At 40.0% G+C, this 26,665-nt stretch overlaps 1 protein-coding gene across 1 annotated transcript in view; it reads left to right on the top strand.

The window, feature by feature from the left end:
- LOC145478563 (uncharacterized) overlaps positions 1 to 25,734 on the top strand; it is a 32,738-nt gene extending 7,004 nt beyond the window's left edge. The window contains exons 4-38 of the mRNA XM_081456626.1: positions 1,707 to 1,746; positions 2,314 to 2,416; positions 2,886 to 2,925; positions 3,032 to 3,089; positions 3,340 to 3,421; positions 4,243 to 4,382; positions 4,895 to 5,076; positions 6,263 to 7,403; positions 8,009 to 8,416; positions 8,911 to 10,762; positions 10,911 to 10,958; positions 14,358 to 14,486; positions 14,739 to 14,779; positions 14,891 to 14,997; positions 15,256 to 15,356; positions 15,735 to 15,854; positions 16,683 to 16,841; positions 17,374 to 17,478; positions 17,810 to 18,499; positions 18,815 to 19,032; positions 19,514 to 19,589; positions 19,808 to 19,903; positions 20,104 to 20,150; positions 20,404 to 20,447; positions 20,556 to 20,630; positions 20,812 to 20,867; positions 21,248 to 21,318; positions 21,749 to 21,800; positions 21,885 to 21,958; positions 22,154 to 22,216; positions 22,567 to 22,623; positions 22,910 to 23,029; positions 23,684 to 23,737; positions 23,872 to 23,952; positions 24,452 to 25,734. Coding sequence (XP_081312752.1) covers positions 1,707 to 1,746; positions 2,314 to 2,416; positions 2,886 to 2,925; positions 3,032 to 3,089; positions 3,340 to 3,421; positions 4,243 to 4,382; positions 4,895 to 5,076; positions 6,263 to 7,403; positions 8,009 to 8,416; positions 8,911 to 10,762; positions 10,911 to 10,958; positions 14,358 to 14,486; positions 14,739 to 14,779; positions 14,891 to 14,997; positions 15,256 to 15,356; positions 15,735 to 15,854; positions 16,683 to 16,841; positions 17,374 to 17,478; positions 17,810 to 18,499; positions 18,815 to 19,032; positions 19,514 to 19,589; positions 19,808 to 19,903; positions 20,104 to 20,150; positions 20,404 to 20,447; positions 20,556 to 20,630; positions 20,812 to 20,867; positions 21,248 to 21,318; positions 21,749 to 21,800; positions 21,885 to 21,958; positions 22,154 to 22,216; positions 22,567 to 22,623; positions 22,910 to 23,029; positions 23,684 to 23,737; positions 23,872 to 23,952; positions 24,452 to 24,562 — 6,841 coding nt within the window. The 3' untranslated portion in view covers positions 24,563 to 25,734. The remainder of the gene's footprint in view (positions 1 to 1,706; positions 1,747 to 2,313; positions 2,417 to 2,885; positions 2,926 to 3,031; positions 3,090 to 3,339; positions 3,422 to 4,242; positions 4,383 to 4,894; positions 5,077 to 6,262; positions 7,404 to 8,008; positions 8,417 to 8,910; positions 10,763 to 10,910; positions 10,959 to 14,357; positions 14,487 to 14,738; positions 14,780 to 14,890; positions 14,998 to 15,255; positions 15,357 to 15,734; positions 15,855 to 16,682; positions 16,842 to 17,373; positions 17,479 to 17,809; positions 18,500 to 18,814; positions 19,033 to 19,513; positions 19,590 to 19,807; positions 19,904 to 20,103; positions 20,151 to 20,403; positions 20,448 to 20,555; positions 20,631 to 20,811; positions 20,868 to 21,247; positions 21,319 to 21,748; positions 21,801 to 21,884; positions 21,959 to 22,153; positions 22,217 to 22,566; positions 22,624 to 22,909; positions 23,030 to 23,683; positions 23,738 to 23,871; positions 23,953 to 24,451) is intronic.
- The last annotated feature ends 931 nt before the right edge of the window (positions 25,735 to 26,665 follow it).

Genomic DNA, 26,665 nt, shown 5'->3' with positions numbered 1-26,665 from the left:
CCCATCCCAGTATAGTTAATATCTCTTTGAATCAGAAGACTTTAGATCATTAATTTTTCTAAAATTAAAATGTTTTAAAAAGCACATACAGTAATAGCCCACGTATAAGAACCTGGGTTTTAAGAACCTGTTAGGCTAAAATTTTAATTTTAAGCCCCCTCCACATAAGAATCTATTAAGGCTAAAATTTTAAGTTAGGTTCTTATCAGTGGGGTTGCTGTAAAAGTGTATAGGTAGAAACTGCTGAATTAAGATCATCATCTACAAGGCTGCTGCCTAACGGGCGCCCGGTCACCTGAGGCGCCTAAGTTACGAGTGCGGGCGACTAAAGTTTTGTTCAAGGAGCCCGAGTGGGCGCCTAAACATGGAGTTTTCATCTCCATCTAATCTGTCTGACGACTTCAATCTTCCCATGAAATCAGTCAAAAAATCATTCACACAATAAATTAAACGGAAAACAACAGCTACTCTGGTCCTGTTTTGCTTTTAACACGAGAAATATGGGCCAAAACACAGCAACAAAGTCTCTCTCCGCTCACAAAACAGCTGAAAACAGCCATATTTGAAAATCGCCCTATAATGCATTGCAAGCTCAGTATTGAATAAATGCGCGTTATGTATGCCAATGGATTGTGTCTCTGTTGATGCCCTACTGATTTCAGTTGCAAAATTAAATAACTACTTTGATAACAAATATTTTTGGAATTGGAGTTATGATACTACTGACATTATATTAACAATTAAATAAAGATAAATGTCTCTAAATTCTTGGGCTTTTTTTTGTCCGATTCTTTGGAAAACTTCACTTAGCTGAATGAATTTCTGTAGTTTCTGAAAAGATACCAGTATTTATGACTAAAAGTCAAAATATTCAAGTAGTTAGCCAGCAAAAAGAAAACATCATTGCAATTCTTTTTGCATACCAGGGTTTTATATTTTAAATTATCAAACGAATTGTTGTGACTCCGCCCAATATACGAGAATTTATTTTCTCCAAAGAAGCAGCCAATATAATGCGGTAATCAGGCCTTCTGATATTACGCGATGGTGGGATTTCACAAAATCGACCTCAAATCGCATCCAATCGCACAATTCATGAAAAATTTAAAAGTAACTTGACATAACTTTTATTTCAAGCTTAAGTACCATGTTGTATGTCGATTGTGTTTGCCATTCAAATAATTCTCGAAGTATTTGCAAGTACTGTACTCTACTACAGTATCAAGGAAAGCTTTCTGACCATCTCCAACTCTGTGAGAATCACAAAATATTTAATGTAAAATATCAAATTATGAATTTGGTATCAACATGAGTTTCTTTGTTATGTTTTGTTAAGGACATATACTGTACCAGCACTGAACTGCCGATAGGCATTGCTCTATGGCACAAATAAATGATTTATACAATGTACTGTATTATGAGATGATATTTGTATTACATATAGTATATTCAGATGAAATTCGTATGAAAATATCAGAACCTATTTTAAGAACCTTGGTAGCCTAAATTTGCTTTAAGTACCATTTATATAAGAACCTATTTAGGGTAAATTGAAAAATTCAGGTTCTTATACGTGGGCTATTACTGTATTGTCATTTATGTATTGATAATGATATTTTAAAGTGTTTGTTTACATTAATTAAATAATAAATATTTATTCTATTTTCAAACCCTAATGGTTTTTTTGTCTTAATTGTTATCTCTAGAGCATTTGTGAGGAATGATGAGTATCGACCCTATGGCCAGGTATTACTGATCAGAAATGCTGCATTGTACATGTGCATTGTAACTTGCATGTTCATATACCATTATACATGTATGGCCACAGGGCAAGAAAAAACCCAGGTCTGATTGCCCAGGACAAGTAAATTTTGCTCTTGGGCAAGTGAAAATGTAAGTTTGGTGGTCCAGTGGACAAGTGAAATTAGCCTTTGTAGTCTTGTTAGTTGACAAGGCATAAACATTGCACACCTATTGGGCAAGTAATATTTTAGTGGGGGCAACTGGAAACTGAAATGTACTGGCCCACTGGGCAAGTGGATTTCAAAATTTTTTTCCTGCTCTGGGCCATGGTCCACAAAGAAAAGCCATGATTGGGCTGCTTGATTCTTAAGCTCTCACATCTCATGGTGAAATCTTGAGCCAATCTAATATATAGAAGTTTGATTTAATGTCAAACCCTATTGTCTGACTATTGAAATGAAAGGAAGTGGTGGTACAATGTATTATCTTCAAAATTTTCAATATACAAACATTTAGAATGTAACGTGTCCTAAGTTCATAATATGTTTTTGTAATTTGATCCGTTTTCAGGATGATGATGCTCTCCAACCAGCTCTAAGAAGTAACGCAATTGTTATGAATGAGCTACGAACATGGCAGCGGCTACAGAAATCCCAGTCCATACTTATGGATGGTAAATAGCATACATCTTGCAATTTAATTATAAGAATCAATTTGGCTGAGTGGAACAAGTTTCCTTTTCAGTGAATCCTGTTTCAGAGAATTGACTGGATCTGTGATTTTGGCAAAGGTCTCACAAGGCAACAACATGTTTTCTAAGGTGTTTTGTTGGTATACATGTAAATTGTCGAAATTGAAGAAAAAGAATTGGATGCTTGTACTCTCCAATGGTTCTTTCCAAGGATTTGCCATAAGCAGCATACATGTCCTGTTTCTCTGGTTGAAATTGATGAGATTAATGGGATTTAGTATTTTGATGTGTCAGAAACAAGGAGCAGCAAATGTTAATTAATTTATAAATACTATTCTTTCATGGGCTTTGCATGTGCTTTTGTTTGACTTAAGATTAACTGAATGATTAGCAAGGTTTTTTTGTGTTGTAACAAATAACAGCAAATGTAACAAATGTCCTGTTGTTTTAGGTCCTTTCACTCTAACTGGATTTAGGGTGCAAGTTTATAGGTGAGACTTTTCTTTATGTCATTAATATGTAAATTAAATGATTGTCATAGGTATTTAGGATGTTATTGCCAAATAAAAATTTGTTTTACTTTTTTTTTTTGGACAGACAAACTTGTAGACAGTGGTTCTCAGCTGTGATAACTGCACATGACATTATGTCAAGGGTAAGACCTATCTACACTGTAGTATGTTAATAATATGTATACATGTAACTGTTCAGTATTTCAACTTGGCATTTGTCAGACAGCAGTTTGACAATACCAATAAAGCTCAATTCTTAGTAAGAGTAAAGTTGTTTTATAACTGCAATGATCACTTGGAGTTTTCTTTTCTATCCAGGATGGGATTTGTTTCATTCTCTTCACAGTCAGGGTCCATGATGTCTAGCTATTGACCTGCTTCCATTTATTTTAGGAGCTAAGTGTCATGGATGATACAGTATTACAGACTCATAGAGTTAATCCAAAGCTTATCCAAGTCATTCTTCTTGCAAATGGTAGGCCATTTATAATTTAAACAATTAGTTACATTTCTTTGACATTTACTGTACATGCGTAGTTATGCTGTTAATGAAAATCAAACTTTAACAATTGCACACAAAGTCATTGAAACATTCAGTTAATATAAATGGAAAGTCTTGAAATAATGCCAGATGAGAGATAATGAGGTTGTGTCAGAGTATGAAGTGTGGCCTTTTTCTTTGCATCCATTTGACACATTCTATATTAATTTTAATTGTGATAGTAATTTATGCAGAACTTACATTTTACTGCAATCATGTGTCAAACAGAACTGTAGCCTAGTTAAAGGTTTGTGGAAGAGTAATATTGAAAGCATTGAAAGTCTAAAAGACCACCATGAACATCATCTGACTAGTTTTCCAGAAATGGAAATAATGTGATACTTGTAGTTATGTCTGGGAAAAAAGTTTCAAATTTTGTTTAAGCAGCAACAAGATTTACATGCATGTGATAGCAACCAGTTATATCTCCTTTTCTGGGAGTATCATTTTACTCAAATCTGGCAAAAATGTGGGAAAAGTACAGTCAAACCTCTTTAACACAGATGCAAAGGGGGAAGAAGTTTAATTAAGTGGCCATTATTATGGAGGTATCTGTATTATAGAGGTAACTAGAGTGTACTTCTCTGGGACCAAGTGTACTGTCAGTAATATAAAGGTGTCTGTGTTGTGGAGGTGTACAGAAGGAGGGGTTCAACTGTATTGAATTTGTTTACCAATATAGAAGTCTATACAACTTAGTATTTACCACTAATGAGATAATAAGCAGTCTACAACAGGTGTTTTCTCTTTTACAGAGGCAGAGCTGGATAGTCTTTTGCGAGGAGAGCTTGTTCGAGTGTTGCCAATGAGACAGCATCGCCACTCACAAGTTATCATCACTGCACCACTGGCAACACAAACACAAACTAATTCTCTTTCTTCAGTGGCTCCATCCGTAAGACAATCCTGATTTTGTATTCGTGTAGAAAGAACACAAAAAGGCACACATAGGAGCGTTTTCTTTGATCATTCCGCTTACATGCATTCAAACCTCTTTACAACTGCCACCTTGTGGACAGAAGAAAGGGGCCATTGTAGAGAGATGGCCGCTATGGGGAGGTAGAGGTGTAATATGACATCTGTCATTTTTCGTGGGTGCAACATTTTTGTCTTTAAAAAATGCTTATAGTAGCATATAAGTATGTACCACAAACAAAATGTATCAATAAAACAAAAACCAGACAGAAACAGATACCTTTTACAATAAAAAAATTGACATCATTTGTCAGTCAAATGGTTAACTGGCCATTGTCAAGAGGCTATTTTGGCAGTTGGGATGCATTTTAGTGTCCATTGTTGTTGTGGAGAGGTGGCCATTAGTAGAGGTTTGACTGTGATAATAAAATATTGAATATTATATTTATTTAGTGGCATACTCCAATTTTATTGCATATTCATTTGTGTTAGACATGGCAGTTGTATGCTGGACTAACCCAGGCCACAAACTCAAACAGTCTGCCAAACTGCACACAACCAGGATACCAAGGACCTGTGTCAACCACAAGCACTAGGCTAAGCACAGCATCTTCACCTGTGAACTCACAAACTCCAAGCTCCACCAAAGAGAGGAGAAAGTCCACTGAAACAAGGTATCAAATTTGTGTAACCAGTGTGGGTTGGCATAATTCTCATGTTAACCTGCATAGCTGGGTACACTGTACTTTATAGGTATGACCTATCCAAGCTTGCTGAGCTTGGATGATGATTCACAAGCCTGTCTGGTTCATTAAAAAACAAAGCGAAGCCAAAACCTAGCCTGATGAATGCATTCCCAAAACAGTGCTTGCTTATTCAAAGTTTGCATACGAGCCAAGTGGCCAATCAAGCTGGAGGTTATCCCAGTTTCTGTAGCATGAAGAAACTAGGAGTATTTCTACTCCCCCCTGGATGGGATGCTAGTCCATCGCAGGGTTACCCCTAGTATTAAATTTGCCAGTACCCATTTGTGTAGTGTGAGTCAGTAGAATTGTCAAGCTTGCTGAACTTGGGTGATGACTCACAAGCATGTCTAGGTAAGATAAGATAAGATAAGAACTTTATTACCGTGTCGAAGTTGCTAGCATACAATGTATACTAATTGGGGACACCTAACTACGATTACTTATCTAGTTTATTTAAAACCAAAGCCCAGCCAAAGCCCAGCCTTTTCAGTACATTTCTATAACTGTGCTGGTTTGTTTGAAGGTCAGTGTTTATGAACCCTGAAATTCAGTTGTCCATTTTTTCTGTCACCATAGATAGTCTATGTGAATTATGTACTTCGGCGTCAGTAAAAACGTGTCATATGCATACAACAAATGCAGAAGTACACCTGTACATCTGCAATAGTGTTCCCACATAATGACATTACATCCCCCAAAGAGAAACAGGCTTAAAACAACTAGAACTTGCAAAATAGTGCTGTTGTGGGGAATTAGAAAGGATAGCCCACACTGTCTCGTCTTCACAAGAGTTTATTCTTCTCCTCTTCGATTCTCACTAGATTTCACAACTCTTTGACTCGACTGACTGAAGGATTTCTTCGACTCAAAAGCTAATTAAATCACAAACGATTGTTTCTTATCGTCGAGGCACACCTTAGTTAAAGTACGCTGATTGGTTAGATACGAATCTTCTAGACATAAGAACAACAAAGATTTCCAGACAAACATTTCACAATCACTAATTGATATCTATGGTATTATCCTGTTTCCGACACTGTTCTATTAGAGCAGGAAAAAAAAAGATTTACTGTTTCCTGCCTTCTGACTGTAGTTCTTTCTTTTATTTCCAAAGAAATCGGAGCTCTGCATCTCGGAGAAGTACAAGGTCAGACTCAGCAAACAGCCCGCCATCATCCAATGATACCCTTCAACAAACACCTCAAACCTCTCAGTCATCTTTCACTTCTTCATCAACCACTCCCTTGATGTCGGCACCCGTTCAGCTCAGTACCAAGACTTCACCACCCGAGGCACAAATGTCTCCTACAAAAAACTCAAGTTCTTCAAGTTCAGTGGGATCTCCATCAAGTTTACCAAAGAAGTCTCCTATAAAACAAACAATGTCACCTAAAACTTCACCAACAGTGTTGTCGTACAATTCTTCACCCGTCTCCAATGCTGGCATGAGCACAATGGGTAGTCCTTTCATGGCCAATCCATTTTGTTCATCTCCTGATTTATCATCTGTAGCGAGTATGGCAAGTCCAATGAGTGGAATTCCCCACATGGGAATGCGCTCACCAGGTCGTGCGGGGCATTCCAGAGCTCAAAGTCCACACCCATTATACTCGCATGCAATGGGGCATCTCAACCTTTCACCCAATCAGTTGTATGCGCTGCAACTTCAGCAACAGCAACAACAGCAGCAGATGCAACAACCAGAAAACCAAGAGTATTTGTCCAAGTTGCGGCATCAGCACTACCAAAGTCTCCTGCACCAGTATCAAATGCACTGTTATCAACTACAGCTCATGGTACAACAGCAACAGCTCATCCAACAGATGCCTCTAACAGCAGAACAACAGCACATCTTAGCAGAACATTACAATCAACTCCTTTATCAGTACCAGTGTGCGCACATTTTTCAGCAGTTAGCAGCCGTCACCCAAGAGGAGCAATTATCAATGTTTCACCCCATCAATGAAGGTGACATCCGCACACTTCCAGAGAGGATCCAGCAGCAGCTGCGAGAAGATCAGGAACGTCAGAAGGTGGAGCTGCAGAATCTGATGCCCAAACTAGAGCCAGAGCAGCTGCAGACATTCTTCACTTGTCTTCAGCAGCAGAGCATGACAGCCAAGCAGATAGAGCAGCTTTACACTGCACTGTTACAACAGCAGGAAGCACAGAGGAGACCAGCACAAGCACAGAGGGAGCAGTCAGAGGATGAACAACAAGAACAGAAACTACAGCAGTATCTCCGACAAAATCAGGTCATTATATTTTGCTTAGTGATGAGTCAGTCAGTCAGTCAGTCAGTTGCTCGGTCAGTCAGTCAGTCAGTCAGTCAGTCAGTCAGTCATTCATTCATTCATTCATTCACCCCTCTACTAACTGGGGACACTTGATATGATGGATGACATGATGTGATGGATGCCTTTGGTGCCACTGCCACTGAAGATTTGTGTAATTAGTAAGAGTGAGGGTGTCAGAATTGACAAGGCATCATGATCAGCAGTGATACTAGATCCCAAATACGGCATTGTAGGCATGTTTCTTCCCTTGGATTGGCTTCCAGGCTTCAGGTAGTGTTAAAAGGTTTGTTTGTTTTAGAGTGGGTCGACCAGCGGGCAGTAACTGTAACACACAATTGGTTTATTGGCTCAGTACAAACGTCACTTGTAATTCAGAAATCTATTATCCTCTGTAAAAGACTTGTTCTCTCAGAATGTACGGTACCTTTGGGTATTTGTAATGGGCAGATCGGTCAGATGAGCAAAACTTTGGGATAAAGGTTGAAGTATTGCGCAGTACAAAGAGTATTCATTTCATTACTTTGGATCTGACAAGAGATTTCTGATTTCAACATATCTTACAGGAGCAGTTACAGAAATTCCTCCAGTTGCCAAAATCGCCATCCTTTATGCAAGACCTCAAACCCAAAGAGGAACCTAAACAGGAAGCTGCTTGTAGCAGCTCTTCACCTCAACAGAACTCCTCACCCTCGCCTTCCTTCTCTCCCTCGCCAAATTCATCCTTCATCGTCCATCACTTACCCAGTCTGTCTGCCACAGTTTCTTCATCTAACGTGGCCAGCGACGACAAACCCGAAAGTGACCCATGTGTTGGGTCATCCACTTCAGAAAGCCCAAGTCATCAACCAAGCCAAAGCGTTGATGAGATCGAATTGACATCGCCATCTCCTGAAGGACAGACGCTCATTGAACAACTATTACAACATCACAAGAAGTCTATTGAGGAAAGCAGACAAGGCCCATCAGCTAAGGTTTGAAATGCTAATTCAAACTCTAGTTTTCCATGTTAACTGAACTTCCCTTTGGGCTTTACCATCGCTCGCCCATTTATTCATTTATTTGTATGGTAGGTGATCCTCATCACTGGCTAAACCTTGAAATAACATATCAAACATGGAAGACAGCTTTTGACCACATTTCCAAACATCAAGAAGAGAGTTGAAAATACAACGCGTAGTGGAGTATTTTTGACGAACTTTGAGGCGTTTGGAAATGTGGTCAAACAATGTCTTGAGTGTTTGATACATCTTCTCTATGGAAACTAAAACTAAGGAGAAAACGGGGAAATAAAATCGTAAAAAATCTATGCTAATTAAGACCAGATATCCAAACACCGTCACGGTCATGATTTCCTTTGTTTAAACTCGATGAATTAATGAATTTTAGACTTTACTTTCCAAGAGTTGAGAGTCTCTTTATTTCCAGAACAGTCTTGAATTTTATATTTTTTGTCATTTGTTTGTAGGCAAGGAAGTCCAAAGCTTCGTCTGAAGAAAAGAGAAGCAAGAGGCAAAGGAAACCCACGGAATTAAATACCAGCATCCAAAACAAAGATGATGATGTTGAGAAAAAAGATAGCAAGAAGGCAAAAACGTCTCCAGTTCCTGCTTCATCTACAGAAGCTGTTTCAAGTGCAATTTCATCTTCATCAGCATTCAGTTCTTCCAGCAAGCAAGATAACTTAAACTCTTCTTCTACGCAAACTTCCTCTGAAAACAAGAACAAGCCTGTTATTGATAATACCCTTAGAAGAAATTTGGGCATTGTTGATTCGCCTCCTGTAAAGGAGAAAAATCAAGGTAAAGCTGAGAGTGAGTTAGCAGAGATCCTCAAAAATACAGATAAGACGTCTTTAAAGGCACCAGATCAAAGACCTACCGCCGTGAAAGAAGACAGTGTTGATACGATAGCACCAAATGTGCCATCGGGGGATGAAAAGAAGGAAGCTTCTCTCGAGGGAGCTGCACCATGGATCCAAGAGGAGGTAACTTGTAATGCTCCTGAGGAGCCTTGTGTTAGTGTCAAAGCTACTAATTCGTCCAAAGCTTGTAAGGATAGTCAAGGTGTAACTCAGAGGGGCCCAGAGATGGTGCCAGTAAAGGGCGTAACAACCGATGGTGACAAAAGTAAAGCTTTATCGGGCACAGGGAAGCTTTCGTCCCAAACACAGGTGAAGGAAGGTCCCAACATTCCTAATTCAAAGTCCCCTGATCAAAGGAAAGAAAGGCCTCAACTAACAACAACTGTTAGAAGCGCGAAAAAGGCAACTGAAAAAAAGACTCCAATTAAAGACCTTTTAAGATCACCGGCTCTGAGTTTCTCCAAGAACAACCTTTCTGAGCAAGGTATAAAGCTTTCTGTAAACATCTTGGAAAAAAGTGACTCAGAGAGTGCGGCTTCCAAGACCATGGAGGTCGCTACTCCCATTGGTTTGCAGCAGAAACCATCATTGAGTTCAGGAGTTAGGCCAGTGATCTCAACAAACTGTTTCTCCCTTTTGTCTTCGAATACTGCTGAACGCAATGGAGAGATTTTTACTGGCGAAGGGCTCAAAACATACTCGAAAAGATCCACTGCAAATAAAAGGAAATCTGTCTCTAAGGAGAGTTCTGAGGGAGATGCTTCTACTGTCAGTAAAGTTTTAAAGACGGACAACAAGAAATCCTCTGAGGTTGACCACGTAAAAAATGGTATTGACGAAAACGGTAAAATAGAGCTGACCAAGAGATTGAACAAAAAGTTGTCAAATTCACAACTTGAGGAACAAACTATACATCGGCTGCCACAAAACTCTGTGGTACCGGCGGAAAGGGGCAAAGCTTCCAGAAAGAAGTCAACTGACGAAGGCAAGGTGCAGTCGAAGAAGGTAAAATGCGAAGAAAACAAATCTAACAACGGAAGTGCTGACACAATTCAACAAAAGCCGTTTACAAGGCTAGAACTGAAAAATATTGTCAATACAAGAACAGAGGGGGACAGTCCTGTGGATTCTGTGAGTTTCGTGGCTGATCAAGTAGTTAAAGAAATATCGATTAACCACAGTCCGACCATGAAAGATATGCCTGGTAATCTATTTGAGGCTGGTGAAGCGAACGCTCCGAGACTGAGTAGCAGGAGCAAAGAGAGGATCAGAGAGATAACGAGTAAGAAAAAGGAACTGAAGGCAAAGGAGGAAAAGAGAAGGGAGAAGAAAAGGGCAAAGGCGTCTGAAGGCTTACCAACTGTGGCAAACAAAGAGCCAGAAACAACGGATAGTCTTGAAACAGTGGTGGACTCCGTGCTGGATGAAGAAATTCCTGTCATCTACAAGGGCGAAGGTAACCGTGATTGTGCAGTTAATTGCTGCAATGCTTTTCAGCTAAGTCGTTTTACCAATGAGAAGAAAATTTATAGATATATTACCTGTAGTAATGATGCTAGTGGCGAATTTTGTTAACATGAGCATTTTATGTTACCAACTTGCAGAAGACCAAGAAAAGCTAAGTTTGGCTGCGGCTGAAACTAAGACAGAAGGTGAGCCTGTTATGTGTCAGAAGTGTAGTAGGGCTCTCTTGTAAGAACGTAATAACCCTTATGCATGATGACAGCAGACGAACAAATTTCACCACCGAGCCTCGCTTTTAAAATGCAAATTGCAATTTTTTTTGTGGACAAATTTCCTAGGCAGCAAAGATGAAAAGACCACCCCCGTGAAAACAACACGAAGGAACCTTGGAGGTTTGAGAAAATTCATCGCAAATGAGGCTTGGTGGTGAATTTTGAGCTCACGATGTAATCATGCATAAGGCCTATTCTGTTGCTTGTTTAATGTTAGCAACTCGATGGGGGCTTTGTTTCTGTTGTTTTGTTCTATTGTCCTCTCAAAAGAGTTTAAAGCCACTCATGCGAGACCTTACAAAGGCTACCGACCCGACCCTTATGTGTGGCTATATCCTTATACCCTTATACCCCTTAAACCCCTTATACCCTTATACATTTATACCCCTTATACCCTTACACCCCTTATACCCTTAAACTCCTTATACCCTTATACCCTTATACCCCTTATACCCTTATACATTTGTACCCCTTATACCCTTACACCCCTTATACCCTTAAACTCCTTGTACCCTTATACCCTTATACCCTTATACCGTTATACACTTACACCCCTTATACCCTTACACCCCTTATACCCTTATATACCCTTATACCCTTATACCCTAATACCCTAATACCCTTATACCCCTTATACCCTCATACCCTTATACCCCTTATACCCTTATATACCCTTATACCCCTATACCCTAATACCCTTATACCCCTTATACCCTCATACCCTTATACCCCTTATACCCTTACACCCTTATACCCTTATACCCCTTATACCCCTTATACCCTTATACCCCTTATACCCTTATACCCTTATACCCCTTATACCCTTATACCCCTTATACCCTTATACCCTTATACCCCTTATACCCTTATACCCCTTATACCCTTATACCCCTTATACCCCTTATACCCTTATACCCCTTATACCCCTTATACCCCTTATACCCTTATACCCTTATACCCTTATACCCCTTATACCCCTTATACCCCTTATACCCCTTATACCCCTTATACCCTTATACCCCTTATACCCTTATACCCTTATACCCCTTATACCCCTTATACCCCTTATACCCCTTATACCCTTATACCCCTTATACCCTTATACCCTTATACCCTTATACCCTTATACCCTTATACCCTTATACCCTTATACCCTTATACCCCTTATACCCTTATACCCTTATACCCTTATACCCCTTATACCCCTTATACCCTTATACCCCTTATACCCCTTATACCCTTATACCCTTATACCCCTTATACCCTTATACCCCTTATACTCTTATACCCCTTATTCCCATTATACCCCTTATACCCCTTATACCCCTTATACCCCTTATACCCTTATACCCTTATACCCTTATACCCCTTATACCCTTATACCCTTATACCCTTATACCCTTATACCCCTTATACCCTTATACCCCTTATACCCCTTATACCCTTACACCCCTTATACCCTTACACCCCTTATACCCTTATACCCCTTATACCCTTATACCCCTTATACTCTTATACCCCTTATTCCCATTATACCCCTTATACCCCTTATACCCCTTATACCCTTATACCCTTATACCCTTATACCCCTTATACCCTTATACCCTTATACCCCTTATACCCTTATACCCCTTATACCCCTTATACCCTTATACCCCTTATACCCCTTATACCCTTATACCCTTATACCCCTTATACCCCTTATACCCCTTATACCCCTTATACCCTTATACCCCTTATACCCCTTATACCCTTACACCCCTTATACCCTTACACCCCTTATACCCTTATACCCCTTATACCCTTATACCCTTATACCCCTTATACCCTTATACCCTTATACCCCTTATACCCTTATACCCTTATACCCTTATACCCTTATACCCCTTATACCCTTATACCCCTTATACCCTTATACCCCTTATACCCCTTATACCCTTATACCCTTATACCCCTTATACCCTTATACCCTTATACCCCTTATACCCTTATACCCTTATACCCCTTATACCCTTATACCCTTATACCCCTTATTCCCATTATACCCTTATACCCCTTATACCCCTTATACCCCTTATACCCCTTATACCCTTATACCCTTATACCCCTTATACCCTTATACCCCTTATTCCCATTATACCCTTATACCCTTGTACCCCTTATACCTATGATCAATCTATGATCAACTGTATGTCTATCTTATGAAGAATAATCTTCTTTCCAAACATCAGTCTGGTTTCTGTGCGGTTCACTGGATAGTTACGGCTCTACTTGAGGCAACCGATAGCTGGGCTCTTGATATAGACTGTGGATTGATCAATGCCGTTGTTTTCTTAGATTTAAAGAAGGTATTCGATACAGTCAACCATGAGATTCTCTTATGCAAGCTTCGTTCGTACGGAATTTGTTTTAAATTATCAAAAAAATTGTCGCGACTTCGCCCAATATTCAAGAATTTATTTTCTCCAAAGAAGCGGCCAATATAATGTGGTAATGCTGCCTCAAAATCACCTTTAGTCTATACTTATTTCCCAAGCCTGGGGAAGGAAAGCACATTTCAGTGAGGCCAAATTGAAATCCCCCAAATGCCTCTTTCATTTGTATTTGTTTTCATTTGCAGCTTGCTTTTCATGATTTGTACAATGTATTATGTTTTGTTAAAATAGAATTGCAAAACTCAAAAACAAAAGCAGCAATGTAAAGTTTTGTAAAAAAAGCTGCAGCACTTGCATGGATACACCAATTATTGACTTTGTTTGACCATAAATAGTATTCTTTCTCAGTCACGACCTGATCACTTTGCTGAACGCTTTATTTCAAAAATGGGATTGGTATTAGACAATATTAGTGTCATAGAAAATGTCTGCCCCCAAACCCCTCCCCTAAATTTCTACAATTAAGTCCACCCCCCCCCCCGTCTTCTCCAACCACCCCAACCCCCCGGATCGACCATGGCAAATTTTATCCTGGGCTGCTAAAAAAATGGCTTGGGCTCCTAATTTTTGAAGTTAGGAGCCCAAAGGGCTCCTTAAAATTTCCTTAGGCAACAGCCTTGGGCTTCTTCAAAAAGCTGGCTTTATTGTTATGAGTCACTTTTTACTTACATGCTACCAATTCCTTCGTTGGGCAACAAATGCTGCGTCTTTGTATCAAAACGTATTGGACTTACAGTGTTGAAAATTTAAAAAAGGCTGTACATATTAATTTTAGAGAGTAGGTTCTGTAAAGTTTTGTAAACCAAGAGTTTAGAACACATTGACAGAGTTGTCGTAGAAGTTTGATAATAACAATACTTCTTATCTTTTGTTTTGGCAGATGAGACAACAAGTGGTGAAATCAAAACTGATGAGAAGTCAGCGAAGAAGACAGCGAAAAAGGAGTCTACCACAGGTCGTGGCCGAGGGAGGCCAAAGAAAAAAGAAACGAACCACAGTGAAAGTGATGGTAATTTTTCAAAATAAGTTACTGTTTAAGTCCACTCCTTGCATAATGAAATGGTAGGGACGTGGGTCTATTTGTCTAGTAACCGTAAAACCAGCTAAAAGGGGCCAATCTGGATACGACAATCTTTGTGTTAGACTGGGACAAACTGGTTGCTTCAAGTTACTTGGCTGGTCTTGCTGATGTAGCATTGTTCAATAAAGAAGAGAATAGCATTGAAGTAGATTAAATATGTTGTTCTCTCTTTGCTTGCAGGCGATGCAGTCTCGCCAAATTCAGAGCAGTTCTTTTTGCAGGTACGTTTTGAGCACAGCGACAAGTGTTCATTTTGTACTTCCAAGAATGTTATGAGAAGAGCTCTTGTGAAAGTCACTTGTAACTTGTCTTTTTCTTTCTCTGTTCTCCAGGACCGTGTTTGTGCCAGCTTACCTGGCTTACCAAAGTGTAGGGATTGCCGGGATGTTGTTGGCCAGAAGACAGGGTTAGAATGTTGCAGATTTAATTCGTTCAGAAGGTGCGTCAGTAGTTCGTGTTAAAGCGCGACTTAGTAAACTTACCTAGCTTGTTCGAGCCGTCCTAGGGAATATTGACCCTCGGTGGTTTTTGTACAGAACCCGATCGATCCATACTGCCACGACCTCGGGCCAATATTCCCCAGTAGGGCTCTCGCGCTCGGTTGGTAAGAGGTACATGTACAATCCCAGTTGGTCTTATGGTGCAGCGAAGATAAGTTCTAATACAGTCTAATTAATTCCTCATCTCTTGGACGAAGGTTAAAGAAAAAGAAAAACGGTACCATCTTAACTGCTGGATTCCAGTTACCTGAATATGCAGCCGCTGAAGACTTCTTTCCTTGGGTGGCGCATGACAAAGGTTAGTAAAGCTTTCAGTTGCATTCACTTTATGGTAAAACTATACGTAACAAACTTTAAGACCGACCACATGTCATGAAGAATTCGAATTCCATAAGGTAACACTTGAGAATCTTAGTTTTGATTTACTAGATTTTTCAGTTGCTTCAAGATTTTTCAGTTACTTCAACCCTACCAAACGGGAGCCAATTACTTAAAGAAAAAAGAAGGAAACTTGCGAGGAGAAATAAACTTTTTTAAAGAAGACTTAGGCGAACGAGGATGACACAGGAAAACCGAAATAACATTTTTTTTTATTTTATACGTTTTTATTAGTCTTCACTTCATAATTTTTTATGGACTGAGGCTGATCTTGAAAGTTGTTTTATTTTTGTAATAGTTGAAAGGCTTGACAAGAAGACCTCTCTTTACATCTTGAGTAATGTTGGGAATCAGTTTTGCTCAGTGATGCAAGAAGAAAAGAAAGCATTTGCGTTTGCTGCAACAGATGGTAAGCAAGGTAAGCCAATCCTTTTCATACGTTTTATAAACGAAGGAATACCTCTAGTCTCCTCTTTTTATACTAAACTGTTTTCACTTCGTTGGATTTTTTTTTCTATTAGAAAGAAGGTAGCATTTGAAGTTTACAGGAAAAATTATGTAAATGAGTTTAAGACACTTACAGGATATTAGGAAACCATAAAGGAACAAGGATGGTTAAGAATGGAGAAGATTAACTCGGATTGTAAATGACGAACTTGGAAAATTTAGGCTAAACTTTTCAAGATGCGCAGACAATGACCTAGTTCCTTTAAGGCCATTCCACTGAAATAGCACCTGCGCTGGGATTTTTGTGAAACTCTGCCTATTGATTGTTTATATTCTAGGAACTTAAATTTTCAAATAAAAATGAGGGGTCCCCATGTTCGTTTAGGAGCAACAGCACCTTGTTTATACCCAATAAATCCTTATAATAGCACCATGATTGTAGTCACGATTGCTTGCTAAATTCACGTTTCCGACGATTGTTTTTTTGTTCTACACTGAGAATTGGTCCATATTTATTTTACACAGAGAAAGTTATTACTCAATTCAAAACAACAGAAAAAAATGACAGGTCACCATACTCGTTTGCGAGAAAATGACGATTTACCTCTATGGCGAGGTCCAGCTGTAAAGAAAGAGCCGCCATTCTTTAATGCGCGCGCGCTAATCACGCATGAAATTATGCGCAGTAGGGATGCGCAATGCAATACTGTGGAGTGACCTTAATTGTGAGATCAGTCTGGCTGGAGGTAAAATGCAAGCAATGTTGCTGTCTTAGGATTTGTTTTGTTTTTTTTCTTAGTGTCCGTCGCTTATAAACGAGCAGTTCAAGGTGTAAGAGAGATGTGCGATGTGTGTGCGACCACCATCTTCAACATGCACTGGGTGTGTCACAGGTGTGGTTTTGGCGTGTGCCTGGATTGTTACAACTTGCGCGTCCAGGAGAGAGAGCGACAGTCTGGTAAGGCTTACTTTAATGTGCGTCGGTTACGAGTGATCAGCTCTGTTCACATCGATGCAGGGTGGCCGAGTTGTTAGGGCGCCAGCACTTGAAATCCGGAGTTTGCGAGTTCAAGTCCCGCCCTGACCACTAAGCTGGAGTTGTTTCTTGGTAGACCCTAGTTCAACTCCTAGGTCATGCTTGTAAATAGCCAACTGATCTGCCTCCCGCAAGTTGAGATTTTTAAGCCTACTATGTTTAGTAGATATCATAGTATTTGTTTATTTCAGTTAAATTGGGCATGCCTGTGAACCAGCAAGGTGTAGCTATAAGCGCACTGACCACCATAAACAACAACGTCTGTTTTTTGTTAAGGGGCAGGGGAAGGGCTTGCTGTGCCACTGCATCCCTGTCTTTATGGGCGTAGCAAAACTAACTTCCACGTGCCAAACAAGAATTCTATAGATTCCTTCTGTGTAGACCCAGTAAGGTGTATGTAAGAGCTATTAACCCCTGTCATTCCTTTAGCCACGTTTTTCTTTCTTGTCTACAGGCCTTGTTGGAAAGCGAGTGTTCGAGTTCAAATGGGTTATGTGCTGTCCGGGAATTTGTCATCAACCAAAGTACTTGTCAGTGGCTCAGATTATACCTAAGACAGGTAAATATCTAGGTTATTGACCTTGTGTGCTCGTAGCCTACTGCAAGCCAAAAATAAATATGAAGTATTGTTAACTCTTATCGCTCTTTTAATGCCGTGTGGTGGAAAATATTCTAATTGAAACAGTCTACACGGACGCATAATAAAATGTTGGTCGCTCGTAAACTAATAAGCTTGAGACTTTTATTAGACCAAAGAGACGTGACCTGCAGGAATACATGGATCAAAAGTATCCTAACGTATCGTTAGATTAGAGCTTTACTGATTTAATTCTTGATTTAGCTGCCTCGTTGAATAAAAATTACGCTTGCCATTTTTTAACCTTCCACAGTTTTGTCTGACCTTGGCGACGAACTGCATAGAGCAAGAGACGTCTGGAGGATTGGCAAAACATGTCCTTGTAAGTCAGTTGGTGGCGATGAGGACAACAATGAATCTGGTGCTAAAATAACTGAACTTCCCAATGAGGATGGAAGCAATGGCGTCACTCCTAGTGGGGAAGAAGCAAGTAATTCCACTGTGACAACGGAAACCTCGTCTATTGCTTCTTCAAACCAAACTGGTGGTGCAGCGGACAGCGAATCTAGCTTTGATGACGATGTGAACCTGATCTGCGATGAAAAATTAGGCGTAGAATCACCGGCGGATCACGAACAAGAGTGGCTAACCGAGGAAAAACGACGGAACCACTTCACCAAAAAGGCCGGATTCGGTTTAGTTGAAGCCAAGCCGCAGAGAGATAAGAAGGTCTCGTCGGGTTTGAGTCTTCTTATGGATTACAACTCATCAGCGGAGGCCTCCCCTTGCGACTCGCCCGTCAAAGACGTTAAACCTGCGACTGGAATGTTCAATTTTTCCTTGGGCGGGGGTGGTCTCTGTGGTCTTGACCTGCTTGTGCTCGCTTGTGAGAGAAATGGAGAGTATTTTAACAGCATCAGTTTGAACACTGAGAGCAAAAAGGAAGTAGAAAAACCAAAGCCAGCGCCACAGAGCAAGCAAGGAACCAAGGAGATTAGAAATGGTAATAGTTATATTAAGCTAAGTGGGTTGGATTTGGAACCGTTTGTCTTCTTCGCCATCTCTCAGGTGTTACCTCAAAATACTGTTCTTTCCCGAGAGTGAGAGATTTATTACACATATTATTAACGTCGTGGTTTAGGTCCGTACCGAAAGATACGGGTCTTCGCTTTGTCTCGTCGACTTAAGGCGCTCGCGCGTCACACTTGGACAGAAAGACTGGCTTCCTATCTTATAGTACAGATCTAGAACTCGATTAGTCCACGTTTTGCTGCCCTTTCATTCGCGTCTTTCATGCTAACCATGTTCATGTTATCAGTTTCTGTCCCAGTTGCCACACCCAGTGAACCGACCAGTGCTGAGAGCTCGGTTGAGGTGCGACAGCATACAGTGCCACCTACCCCTGATTCGTTGGATGCCGATGCTTGCGCGGGTGTACCACATTCATGGCTATGTGATGGCCGCTTGCTGAGACTACACGATCCTAGGGCGCCTGGAAACATAAAAGCGTTCGAGTCTCGATGGAAAAAGGGCGAGGTATTTGTCTCAGTCTATATTGGTAGAGCTGCCCGTTATTGAGTCGTGGAAGTTTTCCAAGTGGTTTTCAACACCAGACATCCAGACATTCATTTTCGCGCGTGTGAGCCTGTGTATTTTGGATGGGTAGGGTATAGGGATGTAGATAAGGGAGCCTGTCTAACGTCTAACAGCCCAGTGTCACATAACTAAGTGATTTAAACTGTAACTGATATTTTTAAAGTTACACTCGGTCTCCAGCTTTGCTGCTTTTTCAAAAGAAAGGTTACGTTACTCACAGGTTACTGTATTCACTGGAGAAATTGGTTGTTAACAGGTTATCCATTAGATATCAACTTTTCCCGTTATCCACTCTTTGAACAACAGAGACCCGAACACAAAAAACAAAGTCGATGAGCAGCGGAGCCGTCCGCTTCTAGGTAATACTGTAGAATCCAAAACTCTTCAGAACCTTTCACGATTGTTTTGTTTTTGGTTTCAGCCTGTTCTGGTCAGCCAAGTGGACAAGTATCTGAATCTGGACATCTGGACTCCAAAATCATTTGGCGAGGAGTTTGGTAAGTTTTCTTTTGAATGCCACAGCAATAAAACTACTTGAATGTGAATGTTAAATGTTAAGAAAGATAGCACTGAAAAAGTTCGGCTTTTTTTGTGCAAAGAATAAAAGTTAGCAGTAGAACAAGATGTCATGGCTATGGGTAGCTAATTCCCCAATGTTTTTTTTTGTTTTTATGCAAGATTGAAAAATGAACATGTATTTTTGTTTCCTCTTCAGGCGATGAAATATCCGATGTGGTAAACTGTAGAAATGGCGTGGTGGTGGAACGGTTTAAAGTTGGCGATTTCTGGCAGGGTTTTGAGAGCATAAAAGGTTTGTTTGCGTCATAAGTTTATTAAACCTTTTTGAAATAAATCATTCATAACACACTACTTACTCTACACATATATGTTACTTACCATAATACTGCTAACAAAAATGTCAATTATTATTCAAAATAAGTAAGGAGGAATTTGCGGTTGTTGTGGCTGCTGCTGTCCCTTGTTAACCAGGTTACAAACCTTTCCAATTAGATCGTCCTTTGGATGGCAATGGCGAACCGATGTTATTAAAACTCAAGGTAAATATATTCTTTAATTATATGATTCCAAGAGTACATCATTGTAAAAACAGTGTCTTAGTCTTCTTGTCCGTCCCACTATAAAAGGCAATTTGCGTTACTACGACTCTTCCTCTCGTCTCATCGCTTCTGTGCGAGGAGAGCTCCATGTTTATCTTTGGGAAATCATTGTCTAAGGCGTTGCCATATGGTTTGTGCATTGCAAAATACGAAATATCTTCTGTTTGATATATTTTCACTTGTTTTATTTTAGGACTGGCCGCCCAAAGACGACTTCAGTGAAAAGTTACCGACCCGGTAATTGTTTTTATATCGTGCATTTTTTATTTATCGCAAAATAGCAAACATGTTCATTGTTGTGTTCATCACATAATTTCGCTCATGTCCATATCTCAATCTTTACAGGTTTGAAGATCTGATGAACAATGTGCCGTTACCAGAATACACCAGACGGGACGGCTCAAGAAATTTAGTTTCAAGGTACTTGGAAGCTCTTGTTTGATGTCGCTGGCGTTCACACTAAATCTCCTTTTCCGTCATGATAACTTTTCTTGAGTAAAAAGGGCATTATCGACTAGTCTGTCATACTGTGTCCTCTCGCCGCAAATTTGTGACATCTTAAGAGTTACTGGAAAACGATAACTGTTTTGTCTCTCTCAAGGTTACCAGACTTCTTTGTCAAACCGGATCTGGGCCCAAAGATGTACAACGCATATGGTAAGGGTTTAGTTTGTCATTTTCATCGCCATAAATGTTTGTTGGTATTTGCAAGCCTCTTCAGATGAGATACGTATTTGCGTTGCTTGAGCTTAGCAGTTGCTTCATAAAACCCTTGCAACTTGCTGGAACCCAATCAGAGCAAAAATCACAGTTATCTACTTCGAAATCCGAGACAAAATTCCAATCACGTGACCTTTCCCGCTCTTGGCATTGAGTGAATCAGGTGACTGGTACACGTTTCTATTCACGTTATGATTGGGTAATGTTGATACTCATGGGCTTTGTGGTCATCGCTTAAGCGATAGTCAAGTGCTCCATTTTCAATACTGAGTGTTATGGTTTGGTGATTTTCGTTTTTGTTTTCTTTTTAATTGTAGGTTCCGCGGCTTGTCCAAAGGAAGGCACGACGAACCTTCATCTTGACATGTCAGATGCTGTCAACATCATGGTTAGTAGTCACAGAGGTTTATTTGTCAGTAACTTTGTGAGAAGCCAGGCTGGTTAGAGGCAAAGCACACCACTGAGAGTAATCTGTTATGGTAACTTCGACGATCAGTCACGTCTTTGCATCTTTCACTTGCACTCTGCATCTATCTTTGCGTCATGCACCTTCACGCGTTCCATATAAAGTTAAAACATTTGCCCACTCTGAATTCTAGACAACTGTAAAATTCCAGACAAAATTTGCTCCTCATTGATATGGCCTTTATATCAGAAGCAGTATTTATGCTAATTTACTCAAGTGATCAGTGTCCTTATTCTCTTGACTTTCATGCCTCTTGTAGCTTCATTATATTTTGATAAGAAATCATATGCTGGTCACATAAGTTATCTCTATATTGTGTGCCAATGGAAATAAAGAGTTTGTTGTGTCGTAGGTTTACGTCGGTGTTCCAAAAGATCAAGGTGCTGGCGACAAAGAAAGACAAGGTATGATTTGAAATCTATTTTGTGGAGTTTATTACAGTGCATTTTTTCCTCTGTCGTTACAAATTTCATGTTCCTCTTTTTAAGACGCCATAAAAGCAGTGGATGAGGCTTGCGACGAATCACAGAGAAGACGCGTGCGCCAAGAAACCGCCAGAATAGTAAGCTATACTCGTTCCTTTCTATCGAGATTTCCGGCATACTTTCCGCGTTTTTCTTATGAATCTCTGACACTACTGTACTTAAAGGTACCGTAAGCTTCGGTACCAAGGAATCTTTGCTTTTTTCTCTGCCTGGAGCATAGTTTATTCGCAGCATAGTTTGTAATTTCAATGTTGTGCGTGGTTTTCTTTCAGGGGGCTCTATGGCACATCTATGCCGCTGAAGATGCCGACAAAATCAGGGACTGCCTCCGCGCGGTGAGTTGGTATCTTTATCCTTTTGCTGTCAAGCTCTTTAAATCTTTAATCTTTGATCATTCTTTAGACACGGTAAAAATTCATCAGGGTTTACAAATATATCATTACAAATTCATTTACTATATGAAAAGATGAACCTAGATGAACCTCGCTACGACCATACCCTTCAAGAATCAAGTGGATATTTGGGGAACTCTTCTCTTTTTTAGTGGGATGATAGGAATGGGAAGTCCATGAAGATGTTATGTTGATTTCAAGGAGTTCTCGGCACGAGGAAGATTGTTTTAAGAACTACGCAGCAACCATTTTATTCGCACGTAGAGAAAATTGATTTCTTTTTTCTTATTCAGGTGGCCAAAGAACGTAAGATGAAATACTCCGCTCATCATGACCCGATACATGACCAGGTACATGCAACGATCTTTTAACTATAATATTACCGGTAGGAAATTGAAAGGCACTACTCACTCATTAGCTTTTGTCAAGAAAGAGAAGAGGAGGGGAGGGGGAATACCTTATATGCTTTTGCCTTCTGTCAACCTCTATCTCTAGATAAGATGAGCTTATTTTAATTGAAAAAAGGTCCTTTCAAAACCTCCTCCAATGTGGAAGTACTGTATTGAATTTATAGAATTTGTTTGGTGAATCTTTGGGGGGGCTGTTGACAATTTTTCTGCTCTTTTTTGTGTGTAGTGTTTTTATCTGGATCATGACATCAGGCAGCGGCTAAAGAAGGAGTATGGAGTGGAGGGCTGGGCCATCTGTCAGTGTTTAGGTGACTCTGTTTTCATTCCAGCTGGAGCGCCTCATCAGGTATCTTGTGTTTATTTTACTCACACCTAATTAAGCGGTTCTCTGGTAAAGGAAAGAACGAGTGTGAAACATAGACCTTTTTCGTATTCTCGGTAGTGGACTAGGACTAGCTTGCAACTGAGGCTTACGCGGGGAGTCTATTCGAATGTTAATTTCAGTAATCTCTTTTTCATGATGTTTGCCCGCATAAGCCTCCATTGCGAGCTAGTTTCAGTCCGACGGTGGTATAATGGTTGATGCGTAGGAATCCGTGGGATGTCTTCGCTGGCGTGTTTTTAGGGTCCTCCTCTGTTATTCTTGAGTAAGACACTCCAGTGAGGTGTACATATGGGTACCGACGAACTAAAAAGGCTTTCTAGCAAAGAGTGATATTCGATGGACTAACACAGAAGGGAGGGGATGGAAGGATAGTCATGTTGCTTAGCAACACCCTCCAGAAAGACGTTTAAGAGTTGACCGGAGGGATTCCTCATGACGCAGCTCTATACAGATCCTTGTATTGTCGCTGATAAATTGCTGCTTGCGCGTCAAAAAACAAGGCCCAGTAACAACCAATCAGACACTACACGTAGGAGGACATGTAACTTTTTCTTTCCATTTAAGATAACTTTTCATTAATAATCAAGTCAGTGATCGAGTTACGTCTGCTTCCAGGTGCGAAATCTGTATAGCTGTGTGAAGGTGGCCGAGGACTTTGTGTCTCCCGAGGTATGATCTGTATAAGAAACAGCAGATTTTGTCGTTGTTCGTTTGTCGATTCTTAGTCATGCCTTTGACGACGTTATAGCGACGTGAAGTCAACACATCAGCATTCTAATGGCTTGTTTTGTTTGATTTTTTAGCGTATTGATCACTGTTTCCGGATGACTCAGGAGTTTCGTCACTTGTCAGACAAACACACAAACCATGAGGACAAGCTTCAGGTAAATCCTGTCACTTCATTCTCCGTACAAGCTCCATCACCAGCTGCTGTTCGGTAAAGAGGATCGTAGACCAGACTTGAGAGGGCGGCGGAAATCGAGCTCCAACAGGATCGTTTATTAAACAATTCTTGCCACAGCTTAATTGTTGTGAATTTCGATCGTTGTAGTTTCTAGTGCGAAAACATTTTGACTTGGCTTTGCAAACGTGGTCACGTGTTGCACTAGTACTCGACAGTTACTGCTGCGCTATTTGTGACGTTATTTGTGAAAGTCGGTTACATGGTACAACGGTTGTGCGGACGACTGATCTGGGAGTTGTTATAATGATGTACAGATTGTAGTCCACCTGCGTTCTGACCCATATTTCTTATTAGATTGCTGCTTCGCCGAGTAGCATTTTGTCATAAAATATCTATGGAATTTAACGCTATGTATTTTTCTCTCCTTTGGTCTGCCGGACCTCAGATTTAAATTTGAGAAGTCTGTGTTTTCTTTGCAGGTGAAAAACATCATCTACCATGCCGTCAAGGACGCGCTCAACTCGCTTAAACATTACGAACGCGAGCAAAGCTCAACCGAGGGACGGATGGAAAATGATGCAGTACTCTGAACCGTGCTCATGGAATTCTGTTTTGTTATTTAGTCAAAAACTGGTTACTAAGCAACATTACTGACCAAATTACCGCGATTGTGGGCTCTATTTTTCAGTGTGATGTGTCCACTAGTTCAATATAAACAAGTAATTGTCTTTTTTTTAAAGAAATTTTCATCATACATCTACGTTTAATCCAAGCATGATTATTTTATCCACAGAAAGCACCAAACATTAGGTTTTAGTGCGATTTATAGAATATAATCAGAGTATATTGTCTAATGTCTGAAATCAAAGTATTACCGTTGAGCCATTAGTGTTTTTTTCTGCCCTACTTGAGAGTGTTTGTCGGAGATTTAGTTGTAACTATTGTATAGAAAAGCTCGAAGAACTCCAAGTAATAGATTTGTATCGTGTTTCTGTCATACTGTACAGTGCAACACGTGAAACAAAGTAAAAACGGGGTTCAGGTTTTTTCGCCGAGAACTTTTACCGCGATATAGCATCTAAACATGTAGATATTATTTCATAGTGTGAACCAATCAAGTAATGATTTTCTTTCATACTGCTACAGTAGCTTGTAAAGTCGTTTCTTTAAACCGTAAACGTCATACTTAATTACTAGTAGTCGGTTGAGTGTTATTTTGATCGTTGCATTTCATCATTGTGTCATTTTTAATGGACATTATTTTCAGAATCGTCTCTTTGACAGTGAGTTTGTGATACACACGAGATGATCAAGTCGCCGGTTTACGGTGTTAAACCGTAGTGAAATAGAAATTAAAGGCTCCCAGAGATTGCGAACATTATTTGATGTCGACAGTAGTGATGGGTTTATACGCTATTAGAGGAGTGTTAAGTGTTTTTAACTTTTCTATTTATTCTCGTGATCAAGGTTGAGCAAACACTAATGAAAACTCTCGAACTGAATTCCAAGTTTTCTGGTAGCTGTGAGAACACCTGATCGCAGAAGATGGGTCTCAATATGGAATCTTAGTTTTTTTTCACAGAACATGGTTTTATAGCGAGATGATGGCAGGGTGTAAATAGCATAACTAGAGCCTTCTTTGCATTGGTTTGTATATTTTCTGCTTTGTTATTCAACATAATATGTATTCAGCAGATATTTGACGTACATTTTTTGGCTGCTCGATAATAAAGGTATTTTTGTACGGACATGCAAAATTAAAGTGTTTTCATTGTCGAAAAACTCTTTGGTTGATTGTGGCCTGGGACGGGACAGTGAATTGAGCCCTTGACGTGAGGGAATGGGATCTGGGACCAACTTGTGTACAATCTGTAGGGGAAAAGACGGCGGCTGATTATTTCACCACAATGCCTTGAAGAGGGGGCCCTCGGCCGATTTTGAAATTAATCGTCTGATTGCTGCGCTTGAATTGTTTTACTAATCGCTTGTTTCAGCCAAATGATCTACTGCTTTTCCATTTCAACGTTGCCTTGTACAATTCAAAAATGTATCGCATCATAACTCCCTTATTTTTCCAATCTTCAATCAGAAGTTGCTGTTATTTTTTTGTTGCTGAAAAAAACTGAAAACTCATTTCCCGTAGTCTGCACGGAAGGACTTTCGATGGTGACAAATGAGGAACACCATCTCGTTATTTCAGGAGGGTTTAAGCCTTCCTGTATTAAAGCAAGATTGGCGGCTTTCATTTTTTTTTATGAGCGGCTTAATACTATTCAACCGAGCTATCCACCGAGCCAAACCATACATGGCAATTTAAACGGCCTGTTGGTTAACCAGATGTCGTTAACCAAGATGAATAATCTCCTTTAGATGAATTAACCAAACTAGTAAATAGCTACATTAGCTCACGCGATAAGCAAACTGAGTGATAATCACCCAATCAGAGCGCAACAAAACGCCACTTCCTTACAGCAAACAGCTTTCTACTCTATGTGACTCGAGGTTAACCATTTGTTCCGCTGTTCCGTCTGACAAAGCCATATTGGGCTGATACGCTGCCAAGGCTTCAGTCTTTATCCGTGTAAGGGATGAAACTGCCAAATGAACAGTTTGTTATTTTCATCCAAGCGGATTTTCCGGATGCGTTACATCTACTCAACTGTAAGTTAATAGCGAGGATTTGCGGATTTTTC

This window comes from Orbicella franksi, chromosome 2 (assembly GCF_964199315.1).
Source record: "Orbicella franksi chromosome 2, jaOrbFran1.1, whole genome shotgun sequence".
Classification (NCBI taxonomy): Eukaryota; Metazoa; Cnidaria; class Anthozoa; order Scleractinia; family Merulinidae; genus Orbicella; species Orbicella franksi.
The sequence above is the reverse complement of the archived record's forward strand: the minus strand, read 5'-3'. Positions and strand labels throughout refer to the sequence as shown.